This window comes from Corvus kubaryi, unplaced genomic scaffold (assembly GCF_017639235.1).
Source record: "Corvus kubaryi isolate FWS band 111438036 unplaced genomic scaffold, C.kubaryi_AGA036_p1.0 124, whole genome shotgun sequence".
NCBI classification, from domain to species: Eukaryota; Metazoa; Chordata; class Aves; order Passeriformes; family Corvidae; genus Corvus; species Corvus kubaryi.
The window spans coordinates 825903-840443 of NW_024580659.1; the positions used below are offsets into that span (position 1 = coordinate 825903).

Genomic DNA, 14541 nt, shown 5'->3' on the forward strand with positions numbered 1-14541 from the left:
TAATGTGAACCACAAGGTGCTAGTTACTGTCTTTTGCAGAACTATGAGTCCTTGAGCTGTGTAGAACTTTTAAACTCCTGTGACATCTAAGTTCTGGGCTTGCATGAAGAAAATGAAACAGTGTCAAAGCTGGCAAAGGCATATGCATTTCCCCCCTCCTAACAGCAATAACACTGTAATCAGGATGCTCTGAGTCACACACACAGAGCCAGACCCTCATTTCAGATGTTCTCCTGCTGACAGCACAATTTTGTTTTTAAAAGGTTCTTTGAAAAACCTATAATAGCCTATAAAAATCTCTCACTCTTCATTTTACTACATCAGTGGTGCAAATAAAAAAATTAAAATCAAGCAGCAAATTTACCAAAGAACTTGTCTTGATTATGGAGAAGATACTACTGAGGATCCCAGAGCAGATAAGCAGCTCCTTCTGCTGTCGTAGGTGAAGGTGAATGTGGTGAAGGACTACAGGCAGCAGGATGCGCCGGGACTCTGAATCAAGGAAAATAATTTCAAATTTAAGGAAAGAAAATATTTACAAACAATTGCAATGGATGGTTTCAAAAAAACTCTGTGGTGTTATCATTCTCACCTTGTACTGAGTACAGTAATTAAAGTGCACTAAGTTGAGGTCCTCACTACAGGAAAGAGAAACCCAGTGGTGCTTTCTATCTTCCACTGTTACCTTCATAACTTCTTTCATTCAGACCTTTATGTAGGAAATACACTCACAATCTTCACCCATTTTCCACTGAATTTTTAAAGGTATTTTTAATTCTGATTTTTAAAGTATATTTAAGCAATAATAGAAGTATATTTAAGTAAAATTTTAAGAATTAAAGAATTACTAAAGTGTTGAGCTAAAGAAATACTGAAGTTATAATGTAAAGATTAAAGACACTTCAAAGGAATGTGGTGGGTTTCTCACATGACTAACCGCTCTGTTTCTCAGGCATAAGCTGGCTGGAAAGGAGGTTTTCTTTCTGTGCATGGTAAGACAATGCAAAGTGTGACATGAGATTTGGCAGTTTTAATAACTGACTTGATTTTTTAATGTATGTTTATCAACCTTTAGTAACTACAATTTATCTAAGATGGATTAATAAACATTTCCTACCATAGGGAAACTTGTATTTGTGTCAAACAGAGTTAGCTGAGTTACAGAAAATTCTGAGTTGGGACACACAAGGATCATGGAGTCCAACTCTGAAGTGAAAGCCCTTGTGAAAACAGGGATCAAACCCACAATGTTGGTGTTATTAGCACCCTGCTCCAACCAACTGAGCTAATGAATACATTTATTAACAGTGCTGCCAAGAGAAATAATTACCAACATTATTGGCATTCAGCAGAGAATTATTTGCAAAAAAGCCATTGCAAAAGAACCCAAGATGTTGCTGCCCTCAGTGAGCAGCAGGCCTGAGCCCTGGGGCCCAGCTCACCCGAGAAGGAGAAGAGGCGGCTGTCGACCGTGCGGGCGATGGACTGGAGCTTCACCACATCCATGGACTGGCCGATGTGCACCGTGCTGGGCATGCTGCCCAGCGTGCCCCGCACGAACTCTGCCACCTCCTGCACCGTGAACATCTGCAGCAGCTCGTCGAAGATGGCGGGGAACGAGTTCAGCAGGGCGGCCTGCGGACACAGGACGGGGCTCAGCACCTGCAATTCCTGACCTGCAGCTCAGTGCAGTGAGGTGGGAACAGCAGGAACACTGAATGAAGGGCCTGCACAAAGCTACTATGGACTGTGCTATGGCTGGTGCTCATGGTTTGTGGTACCTGGAGCTCAGAGGGAACAAGCCACACGTAGGATAGAGAAATCAAGTGCTGCTGCAATAGTAAATCTTAGGATAAGTTGCACACATAGATACAGCTTCAAAAAGCTGCTTATAAAACAGAAAAAAAATGGAGATATCAGAGAACAGAAAACAGTCCCTTTTTGTTGATTTACTTTTTTCAGTTAATACACTACTGATTAGAGAGTTCTATGCCAATTGTTTGTACTAAGCAACTACCTAAGACAGTTAAAACTCTTCAGAAAATATTCTGAAGTGAGGAACCTGCTGACAGACCCTTAACCAGCTCTGCCATGTGACATTCCAGGATTTCTGCAGCAGGGGTGGGGTGTGAGTCCACGTGAAAGAGGCATCACATCATGCGAGTGTGCATGTGATCCTTGCAGTAACAGATATTTCCAGTAAGCTGGAGCTAGCCTTGAAAGTGCTTCTTAAAGTGCAGCAACAAAAAACTCTGCATGTCTTATTTCCTGTTTTTCAATTAATTTCTTCACAAGACTAGAAAATTCCATGCATTACCCTATGCTCAAGTTCTGCACACTTGGTGTGCTATCAAACAACTGCCACCACCTCTAATGTTTTAAAATTTTCTCTCCCTCTACATCCTAGTCAAGCTCCATGCCTGCTTCCTCATTATAACTACTTAAATTCCTAGATGGTTGCTTTCTTGAACCAGCCTCACCTTCACTCTTCCCTTCCTGCCATTTCTACCTCCCTTCCCTGAACCTCTCCACGCAAACCCCAGTGATTTCCTGCACAAGTTCAGATCTACCACTTCACTGCAGATCTCTATTCAGCTTTGCTGTTCCAGAGTCTCACCACTATCAGTATTTCCTTTTCCTGAGATTTTTTTTTCTCATTGCATAACCATTTCTGTATCTCTTCCATACTGACGTGACTCTCCTAATCCATATAATCCCAGCCTCCTTTTTTGCCAAGTCTTTTTTCCTTCAAGAGTGAAATCTATTTAATAGTATTTGAGCAAAATCTAAGTTATTTTTACAACTAACATCGTAGAGCTCATTAAATTACTCTGAATATAAATTTACCTCCTTCTTCTTCCACTCGTTCGCTCACAAAATCTAATTTTGTTACAATCAACTCAGATTACACAAACCCCCACAAGACCTCCTGGGTGTTGTCACCTATTTGTTCCTCCATACCTACAATGTACTAACAAAATAAATATGTATAAATCATTTCAATATCTCCTGGTACTCTTGGAAGGCAGAAACAGCCACAAATCCAGCCACTGTCTTTATCTTTGGGATAATGCAAGTGAAATTACAATATTGGCCTGACAAATCCTTACAGGAGTTTAGGAAAACTTTCTGTTACTTATAAAGCAGAAGGATTTCCTTGTAGCCCATAGCAATCCAAGGGAAGGCATGGGATCTCTTCAGGAAGATTTGGAGCTGTCCTGAGGCGACATCATTTCAACAGTTCCTTGAAGGGTCCATTATTGCACAACACTCTAAAATGTGGTGGAACATTACTCATGTCAAACTAATTGCCTGGGAGGAAGGAAATCAGCTTTACTCATTGCTGGAAAGAGCTGAGATACTGAGACCTCTCAAATATCCTGGAGAAGAGGACAAATGTGAGGGAAGTTAGGTTTGCCAGGGCCTCGAGCATTTCTGTGCATATTTAACAATTGTCCAGATTTCCAGAACTAATAATCAAATAAGAAACAAATGCTTGGCTCCCCTGAACTATTTGACTTACATAATCTTGTGTACACCCTCAGTACTGTCTTTTTGGTGTGTGGATGCCATAAACTGCTCCATTAATAACCGAAATATTCCACATCTCCAAGTTTTAAAGTACCAGCCACTTAAACTCTAGTTTATATGCAGGAAAAGAGTGTTTGGGGTAGGGAAAAGAGATTGACTGGGAACATCCACAGTGAAACACTTGAGCAGTCCTGGGGATCATTACTTACAGAATTAAATGTCGGCCTTGTTGTGCCCCCACATTTTTGGGGGGCACCTGTCCCGGCTCCGCTCGCCTGCCCTCCAGGCTGGGAGGCCTATGGGGCAATGGGATCAGGGGGCAACATAGTGGCAAGGGGGAAACAAAAAGTAAACTTTTCAAAGATTCAACAAGGACAGGCTTTACAAATTACAAAAGTCCAAAGTAAGAAATACCACAGTGAGAGAAAGGAGAAAAAAATTAAAAAGAGAAACAAAGAGAAAAAAAAAATCCCCCCCTCCTCAAAGTGATTCTCCCTCTGTATTTGGGACCAACACAACTGGAAAACATTCATAAGATGCTGTTTCCATTCACCATCACTTTGTCTGCAAAATTCTGTGCGCTGATTTCACTTGTTCCTGGCTCATCTTATTATACCCACTAATGGGTGATTAAATAAAACATTAGAGCAGCTGTTCTCAAAATCTTCCAGAGCAGCTCCTTAAGAAAGAGATCATTCCACTGGCAGCTTCCTGAACCAGCAGAGTCACTGCTTGGCTGCAACGTTCACAGCAGCTGCCTCTTGGTAAAATACAGCAGGTGTTCCAAACATCTGTAATTCTGCATTAGTGATTACAAACCACCTTCACGTTACCAGGGAGCTCTGGGTGCTGCATTCTGACATTCCCTGAGCAGAGGCACAACACAGCATGTTTGACATTTAAAACTTAAATGCAGGAGTATGTACTGGAGTACAGTGGTCTTTAAAACTGAACCCAAAATTCAGCAGCATCCTTACTCACTTCGAGCATTGTCTTCAGCCCACATGGAATCTTCATGAAGTCCCCTGGGCTACATTCAAAATGATGCATTAAATATGAGTATGGGCATCACAACATGTTTGTGGTCAGGCTGCATGTGATTCTGACTGGAATTTTAGCACATGCTGGAGTTAAGTTTATATGAGTGCAAATACATCAGCTGAACTTCTCACTGTGATGCTGCTGTGACTGTGAGTATTGATTTGAAGTACTATAATGAAGGATTCTGAAATTCTTGAGGTGAACCATAAGACATAGGAGTGAGAGAGACTTGAAAACACAGTTCACTTCTGCAAAAATTGTATTCTCATGTGAGAGGTCACTTCCCCCTAGCGAGCCCCCAGTCCAGCTCACCTGTGCAAAGCTACTGTCTACCATTAATGGATGTCTCATTTTCCAGCAGTTTGTTAGGGGGCAGAACTCCACTGACCTGCATTTAACCCCCATGTGCCCACACCTCCTACCCCTGCAGAACAGCTGCCTCGTGGTTTGCCAGTGGGAGTGTAGGAAATAGCAAACCTGTGTGAAGATGAGTGTCTCAGAGCTCCTGCTGTCCAAGCTGAGCACAAATCTGATGGACTGGAAAAGCTCCTGGATGCTGGAGCGGAACTGCTCCTCCTCCATTCCACAAGTAGCTCTGGAGTAAAGGATCCGAGATTGGACAATGAACTTGAAAAGATATTCCAAGGCCTTAAGGAGCAGGAGAAGAAGGAGATCAAGACAGAGAAAAAGAGAGAAAGAAAAATAAAGGAGCTGTAAAGAGAACCAGGAAAGACTCTACATGCATAATAACTAAATTCTTGAGCTTTAGAAAGGAGAATGAAAAACAGGTTTTATAAGTTACATAATTCAGTTGGGGAAGAGCTACTCTTAGGCAAATACCCATTCTCAACCAATAGTCTTTGTTACTTGCATGTCCCACTAACAGAAAAAGTAAGCATTTACATCAGAGAGACAAATCGGAGTTACATAATTTGAGGAAAATTTTGGTCAAGGTAAGAAACTTCTGGTTTTCTCATGATTTGGCACAATGACTGAAGTGTCTGAAGCAGCTGTTCTGTTTTCTTTCAAAATTTTGTAAATGGCATTATTTAGAACTGCATTTATTTGGCAGCAGTGACCATGAAGAAAACACATTGTTCTGAGCAGCTGTAACAAGTCACCACCCTATCAACAGTGACACTTCACACACCTCCTTGATACTGGCTGTGCACAACTGTCAGCACCAGAATGCACCAAATATCAGGGACATCACACTTCACTCCTTCCCTTAGTGCTTAACAGGATTCACCAGCGAAGCAGGATTAAGGGAAGACATAATGCACAGTTTGATGATATCCTCAAAACCCAGCACAGGAAAACAACAGGCTGGAGATACAGCAATCATAGGCTGTACAGAAACCTTAGAGATACTTCACTCCATCCCATGGAAAGTATTCTTGTCTCACTTCAATGCTGGGAAACTGGAAGTTAATTCAAATACAAATTTTGTTATCAAGAGATATTTTTGCACCCATAAGAGCCCCTCACTGAACCACCACACAGTATGCACAAGTATGCAATGCTATGTTGTAAGTTTTAGAATGCCACAGCTTTACGGATATAGAATGTGAAATTCCTCATAAAGCTATCATGGATTTCAACATGCCATTGACTCTTACGGCCTCTTTTCCCCCCAGAAATTAGGCAACTTTGGTAATTCACCAGTTATTATTTATACTTCTGTACTAAACCATTTGGTGAAGCTTCCTTACACCAAAGAACTTCATCAGGAAATAACAGCTGCGTTCCTGCCTCATTTCCAGACGAAGGCCAGTTGGTTCCCAGTCAGCTCTCCAAGGCTGGCATCCCTGTGCTAACACCAAACCCAGCACATGCAGTGCTGGTATGAGCTGTTTTAGGGGTTCAGTACATACAACCATAATTCTCATCTGAAAGCTCATAGCTTCAATGTGAGGATTATGTTTTGCAGTGAATCAGAGCATTTATGTGTGAGCCTCCATAATTCCCTGTGGAAGGTGAGATAGCAGAGCTCAAAACACTACACTTCCTTAGCACAGACAATGAGCCCACACAGGCAGTGAACCAAAGAGTTCCCTGTGTTTGCACACATGGCTGGGATGATAAAAACACAAACCAAGTCTTGGTAGCACACGTCAGAAGCTGGACTAACTTTGGCTCTTGCTACCTATGGCATCACAAAAATGATGTGCATTTGTGCCTAAGGACATAGAAGTGCTCTGAGATAAAATCCCAGCCTTCGATGATGTTCGGCAGGACATAAAAAATCAGTGCCCAGTTAAAGGACATCCCTTACAAACATGGTCTGTGTGCATGTTCACGTAACAGGTGAACACCTCTGCCCTGTGACCAGCAGCACAAAGACTCAGGGAAAACCTCCTGAGGGAGAAAAGCCCTTGCTGTTGGTTCCCCGATCTAGGCAAAACCCACCTATGGTTCTACTACTGGAAGATAACTGAAGCTGGAAGGGCATTTCCTAGACACACTTCCTATGGTTTTTATTTCCTCAGGGACAACAAAAGTGGCTGTGGAGGCATTCATGGACACTTGGTTACAGAGGTCCCCTGGGAGGCACAGGCAGCTGTTCCTGGATGCAGCTTTTGTGGAGCTTGGTATAGGGGACAATAAAGGAGCACGATGCTGTGTTCTAGGTAGAGATGTCCTTTCAGCTACAGCTCCTCCAAGTTGCATAGGAGATTTTGAGAATTAAAAGCAGTCTTGAGGGAGATAAGAAATTTTAGAAATCCTCTAGGACTCTGTTTGCTAATTCCAGGGTTGGAAATCAGAATCCTGTGAGACAGCTGCATGTCCATCATGAATGTACATGAGCAGCCAGGAGCCATAAGAGTGCAGAGTATTCCAGCAGCAGCTTTAGGGCACTACACTGAACAGCTAATTCAAGGAAAAAGAGATACAGAGCTATCCTGTTTTCTCAGTCAGAGAACTTCTAATGCAAGGAGTGTGGTGAACACATCAAAGACCACAGAAATCCCCAACAGTAGAATCTTGTACTACTAATGACACATTAGCATTGATAATGGCTTTGGTACAAACTTGCTCCAAATGCCTGAAATAAAATCTGGAAACAAAGAAGGAAATCAATCACTACTGTAATGGGAGAAGATAAAGACCTGAATTTGGGCCTGCAAGAGATACCTGCAAAGGCAACTTGTCTGAATAAGATGTGACAGCAGTGTGGGTGGCAGAGGATGCGCTGTCAGGTCTGCACAAACTCTGGTGGCAATTTTAATTCCTGTGCTTGGAAAGGCTTGGGCTGTCAGGTCTGCAAACTGACCTCCCTCCCAGAGGGAACAGCCATGTTCCAGGCCAGCACTTGAGAGCCCCAGTAAGCAAAGAGCTGCCTTGGAGCCCGAGACAGAACGTACCATATTCACAAATTGCCTTCACTAACCCCAGCTGCTGAAAGACATTCCAGCATTCCTGTTGTTGCTATTTCCAAACAGGACTGCTATGAGGTTCAGCAAATGCAGATCACATAGGGACAATATCCTACATCTCTATTTGCTGCACTGCATAAAGCACTAATGAGCAGTTTGAGAGGCAAAAAAACCTCCTCGAAGTCATTCCACCTAGAGATCTTCCTCTCATCTCATAACTTTAATAGCTTTCTTTGCAATTAAAAAAAAAAAAAAAAAAAGGAAGGATAAGGATAGAAAAAAAAATGAGAAAGTTGCTAATTTCTTGAAAAGGCATCTTTGCCCTATTTTTACCATTCCACATGAATCTGTCATTGAAAATTACAAAGAAGATGTTTCTAAGCATGTAAATATCTACAAAGACAAAGCAAGCACTGGTGTAATACCCTTGTATGATCTGAATCCTAGCAGGAGCTCTGGAAAGTGAGAGGATGGCATTGGCAGTGTCCTTCACCTGGGAGAGGCTTCCCCTCTTTGTACTGACAAGTGACAAAACCCAAGTGCTGATCACTGCCAGTGCTTCCCGTTCTCCAAGTGCCCAGACTCAGGTGTTGGGACAGCAGCCCCCTTGGAGGCAGAAGGTGCAGGTGGGCATTCACTCAAAGAAAAACATCTTCCTGCAAATGCTGGCATCTTGTATTCATGCACTTGACACACTGACTTCCTGGTGTACCATTACAATGGTGAATTTATTTTCTGATTTCTTTGTAATAGCACCAAAACATTCCTGGTGTTTCTCACAGCTGTGCCTCCCTGGGACCTCGTGCTCCCATTACAGAACCATAGGTCAGCTCCTGTGATACTTCAGAGGATTTCCATCCAGTTAAACACTCATTTATCTGCTGCTTAAAATACTCCAGAACTTCAACCCATGGCACAATGGAGCTGTGTCACAGCCAGAAATGAAGAGCAAAACTTTGATCCACAGCACCTGTGCCTGATACATTCAAAACTACTGCTGCTTGGAGGGCAAGGTGTAGCCTACATCAATGGAGTATTTATGCACTGGCCATAGATGTAAGTCCCACTTAAGTTCTCCACAGGGTTGCAAATGGGCTTAAGGGGACATAATTCTTTCAATTTTTTCTGCACAAGAGTGAACCTCCCCCTAAAAATAAAATTGTAGCTATATGTATATATATAAAAAATCTGGTTAAACAATTACAAGAAGGTAGTGCCACACTACCCTTGATTCCATTTACAGCTTCCCCAGCCCTTCTGTGGTCCCAGAGGAACAGACACCAGTGCTTCCACTGGATACCTACTCTCATTGCCTCCTGGATGTGGTCCTGGCGCACGAGCTCGGCCGAGCGGTCCATGTACCACTTCAGACACCGGATCAGCTCCCTGAGGGAACAGACAGTGAAAAGGAATCTTCAGCACCAGTTCTGACAGTCATCAAACATTTTGATTTTAGGGAGAGATCTCTAAACCAGTCTCATTTCACTTTATTTCAGTGGTCAGTTACAGCTGTCCTTAATACTGAATTTACATAGTATTTACATTCATTTAAGTTTCAAAACCAGCAAATAATTTCTTCTCTGTAATTGACTTGGACCATGAGGAACACTAAGAGAACATAAAAAAGATGTTATTAGAGAGATAGCTTTGATAAAGGCATGGTTCTAAGACCAAAATATACTTTTGTTTTAATAATAAATCCCAGCTCTCATCTCAGTAAGCAGCTTTTAGAAACTGAGATCACAAAGAAAATACTTGCATCTGTTTTTGCTAAGTACATGATACCATCTGGACTAACTTACAAAGGTGTATTAAACCCGTGTTTTGTTTCAGACAGCAGACTACCAAAAAACATTTGTTTTGTCTGAAAGAGGTGCTAATTAACAAAAAGCAGAACACTTTTTTACCCTCTGAACACAACTATGCCTTCTAGTGTTGGATATTATCTATGGGTTTTTACCTGCCATTGGTAGAGTATTTTTTGTATTTTAATTACACAAAAATGTGAATTGCTTAAAAGAATAAAAAGAAATTATTAGCTATTTTTAATAGTTTACTGTGGCCAAAGATAGAAAATATACTCAAAGATAGAATATGCTCAAATATACAAAAGCAATGGTCTAAAAGAAAGAAAAAATGACACCCCCTGAAGGGTAACTGCTACTGCTTTCAAAAAGTCTGTTGCATTCTTTAATGCAAGACTCTTTTGAGGAGTAGAAAATAAAGCAGAATCTTCAAAGTGACAGCAAAATTTAAATTTCTGATCTACTGAAATTAAATTGTAACCAAATAGAACATCTTATATGAATACCTGTCTGCTTTGGAAAAGGCAATTACAACTAGTTCTCTAAGCTTTCACACAAGTCATGTATCCCAACATCCTTAAGACAAGGAATGCATATGCTCTTGGTAGCTCATTAGTACAGATTGATAATAAGCTGTTGCTGAGTGTCTCTTCAGCTAAAAAAAAAAAAAAAAAGATTTGCCAGTCCAGAAGTGCAAGAGAAATGCCCAATGTGGCCACGCTCAGCCACTGATGACATTCGGCAGCTTTTCCCTACAGCTGTGCTGGAAAACTCCCGTGTGAGTAGCTCTACTTTTGGGGACTCTTGCTACCAGGAAGGTTGTGATCCTGATGGTGCCACCATTCCCAAGCTTGGTGATGCCACCTCTCAAGGGGAGGGACACAAGACCTACTTGTAAGCCAGAGCTCCTGCAAAGTGCTTCTGGATGTAGGTGTCCATCACGGGGCGGAAGTGGAAGTACTTGCTGTCACGGAGCAGGTTGATGATGAACACCTGGGGACATGGGAAAGGGAACCCAATCTCAAGGAATTGCACATTGCTGCCAAGTGTGTACAAACAAGTTACCCAAGGTAAGAAGCATTCAAATACATGAGCTGCTTTAAACAGTCACAGTTGTGTTACCAGGTATTACTGTTTGCTTCTCCAGCATGAGAGCAAATGCTGCTGCCCTGGATGTGCTGAGGTCAGCCTGCCCTCCTCACCCAAGATCATTACAGAAAACATGGCTGGATCCAGCTGAGTATTTCATATTTGATGGAAGCACAATACTAGCAACACGATCATAAGAAACTTAAAACTCACTGAGTGTGAGATAAATAACAATCCAGCAGCTTACCAGAGACTGAAAGACCAACAGACCATACTTCTCTGTGTTGTCATCCAAAACTACAAACAACGTGTCCAGAATATCTTGTAGGAACTAAAATGACATGAACAAAGACTTTCAACTTAAATTGTATTCAAATGGTTATTTCTCCCCTGCTTTAATTAGTTCATACATGTTAATATCTTTGTGAAACACTTGCCAAGGACAAATCACTTCAGGTTCACCCATATAATGTGACAGATTTTAATTTGTTTTTACTAAGAAAAATGTTTCTCTTCGCAAGGAATATTTTCAAACAAAAATGACAGAAAAACAAAAAAAATGAAATATATACTATATGCCTGATTTGTAATTTTGACTGAGTGTTCCTCTCACTTTAAGCTGACTGGAAGTGCTGCTGGACACCAGTGGCAGAACAACTCGCTCTCACTCTCAAATCACTGGAGTCTCAGGTACTATGCCACATCAAATCTGAGGCTGGGCAGTACATTAAATTATGTTTAATATTGAAACTTTTGTTATATGACAGAAAGTAAAGCTTTTCTAACAAGCATTAATTGGGGCAAGTTACATGTTGCCAATTGCTTCTTTCACCCTTAACTCCACAGCTTGTAGAGCACTGACAGTTCAGTGATTTTCCTTCTGAAAGCACAGTCTCCAAAGGGATGAGTGTGAGGGAGAATGCTGGAGATCGTTAACTGCACATTCTCTCATGATTTTTTAATCTCTTCTACTTAAATTTCTGATGTGGACAATAAGAAATAAATTGCAACAATTTATGAAGTCCCTGAAATGATAAAACATCTTTCTTTTCTGAATTATTACATTCTGTTCTTCGTATCCCAGTGCCAAACAACAGCTGATTTATGGGGAGAATCAGTTACTTCCCCCCGTGAAATAATTCAATCCATAGCTTTTTTTTTCTCTCTATAAAAAACAGATACTTGTACTGGCCTACAAACAAAGTGTACAAAACATGACATTCTTGAAGAATTCCTATATAAGTATTTTTGTGCTCCCCTGTTACTGAGTTATCACAAAGAGTAACGTTCCAGGTATGGCAACACTCAAATGATTTACAGTGAAGTGGCTTTAGTGATAAACTACTTATTAAGTGATGGGATTTGTCTTCAGTTTCTTCTCCTTGGTTGATTGTGTTAGAAATCAGCTTTTGCTTCCAGATTTATAGAAATAAATCCTAGGGAGAGTTCCCAGCACACCTAAGGTTATCAGAGGCATATCTGGAATGCACTTTTTTTTGCTGAGACCACAAGTATTCAAATGCAGTTGGAAGTTCCTGGGATCTAAGGAAGGTCAGGCCACACAGAGATTGTCATGTAGAGCAACAGTGGTTACAAAACCTGGTGAAATGATGAGCTGACAGACAGAAAACTGGTGCACTGCTGGCTGGATGCACCAGAGAGCCCCTGCCAGTGGCTGTGTCTGCACCAGCAGCTGTGTGGGACTGCAGACTGGAACTACTGGTGCTGAGGACCCAGCACATGTGGCTGAGGGAATTTGACTAAGGATTAGCTCTGCTTTGATCCCACAGACTGACTGTGCACTAATTTCTCAAGTGTATCTTCCCATCCAGTTTCACATCATAATAAAATCCCAATTCACACAGGGTGGAAGTTCACAGTGTGAATCAAAAGGGACAGTAAGAGGGAGCATTCAGAAATGCCCTGCAGGCCTGAACTCACTGTCTGTCACAGATACATGAATACCTACTGTTATTTCATGTAGTACCTTAACAATCTCCTCGCCACTGACATGTCTCAGTCTTCCCAGAATATCCATCACTCGATCTGGGTAAGCCTTCCATTTGAGCAGGGCAAGCAGATCCACTGCAGAGAGAGGGAGGAAGAGCTAGAACCACACACAGAGGGAAGAATGGCAACCCCAGACCCACCAGAGATTCATCATGTTGCACTCCACCTCTTGTTGCAGTCCACACTTCTTGGGAAATTATATATATATATATATATATATATACACACATACACACACACACACACATTTATATATAAATATCATGGAAAACAAGAAGGACAATATGGAGTGAGTCAATCCTGCTAATGGAGAAAGGAATGGAGGAATGGTAAAGTGCTTTAAAAAGCACTGTGTGACTTGACACTGCACTGTGGACAATCCACTCCTGTCTGCTTGTGCTTTAGGGACGTTGCTGGTAAAAAATCTTATTTACTTAGCAACTCTGTAAAAGCCAAACAAAACAAACTTTGGATTGTGCAGAAGTGCTAACAGTGAATTTTTTTTCTCTCTTTCCTAATTCCTGCTTCCTTGGGCAGTTCTGAGGGATCAGCAACTCACCATTCTGGGTCAGTTTGGTAGAAGAGAGCTGTGTGGAGACTGAGAAAGTCTCTTTGGTGCTGCGCTGGAAGATGAGGCTGGAGGGGATGTTGGGGCAGCCGTTGTAATCCTCCTTGCAGCAGGGCAGCCCCAGGTACAGCGCGTGGTTGTTGAATGTGCTGTTCTCATCACACTGCAGGGACAGCACAAGGGACACAGTTGTACCTTGCCCATCTCATCACATGCCCACAGCCTGTCAGCAGTTGCCCAGCAGTGCTTGTGTTGGGATTTTTGTGGGTGCACACCAACGCTTCTAAGGAAAAGCTGTGCTTTGGGGCCTGGACATGCCCAGAGCAGACCCAGCTCTACAGAGTGGTCTCCAGCCACTGCCTCCTTAGAACTCACCAGTTCTCCCAGCTGTAAACTAAGTGCTGCTGCCTGAAAATTGTACTGAACAAATAAACCCAGGTGAATCAGCAGGAAGGAAAAACCCCAAAGCCCAAATCTCTTGCTGCAGGGCTGCCAAGCTGTGGCCCTGCAGCATGAGGCATTTGAGTCCAGCACAATGTCATCTTACAAAGGCACAGAGCAGTGCCTTAGGCTGGCAGAAGTGCTGAATGCTCAGGAACACCAGCATGTTTGAAGTCAAAATGGATGGCATTAACAGCAGATAAATCATCGTCAGCTGGATGGAAAAGGTGAACTGCACCTAGAATAGAAGGGCTCTATCCAAACCATGTGATTTTGAATGTATAAAATTTTGAAACTACTATTAATCTGTTCTCACACACTTCTAATAAGGGGGGAAAAGGATAATGTAATGACCATTACTCATTTAAGTAATGGCGTAGAGATGAGCAGTGAAAAGTCTGCAGAGAACTGGTACCTTATAAACATAAAGCTCATGGATATCATCCGACAAGGTCGTGCCATCATCTCTCATCAATGGGGTGAATGCAAAACCAAAGAGCTTCTTTTCTCCCTTGTCTTTTGCTGCAGCAAGAGACAGAAAGAAGGAATTGTCTTTGTATGTACCCTGTCTGTCAATATATACAAGATTACTCACCAACTTCTCCACATGCCTAAAAGAAAACAAGCAGCTTACAGAACAAACAACTTTTCTAATTCTAATTTCTTTTTTCTAATTCTG

The 14541-nt window shown here is 41.9% G+C and overlaps 1 protein-coding gene across 1 annotated transcript in view; it reads right to left on the minus strand.

Annotated features, from left to right (window-relative positions):
- The window catches only part of DOCK3 (dedicator of cytokinesis 3), a 188185-nt gene that overhangs the window by 50368 nt on the left and 123276 nt on the right, over nucleotides 1-14541 (minus strand). Inside the window, 9 exon segments of the mRNA XM_042018678.1 lie at nucleotides 365-492; nucleotides 1443-1635; nucleotides 5050-5220; nucleotides 9254-9335; nucleotides 10647-10747; nucleotides 11091-11174; nucleotides 12831-12928; nucleotides 13413-13584; nucleotides 14278-14384. Of these exon segments, the coding sequence (XP_041874612.1) occupies nucleotides 365-492; nucleotides 1443-1635; nucleotides 5050-5220; nucleotides 9254-9335; nucleotides 10647-10747; nucleotides 11091-11174; nucleotides 12831-12928; nucleotides 13413-13584; nucleotides 14278-14384 (1136 nt within the window).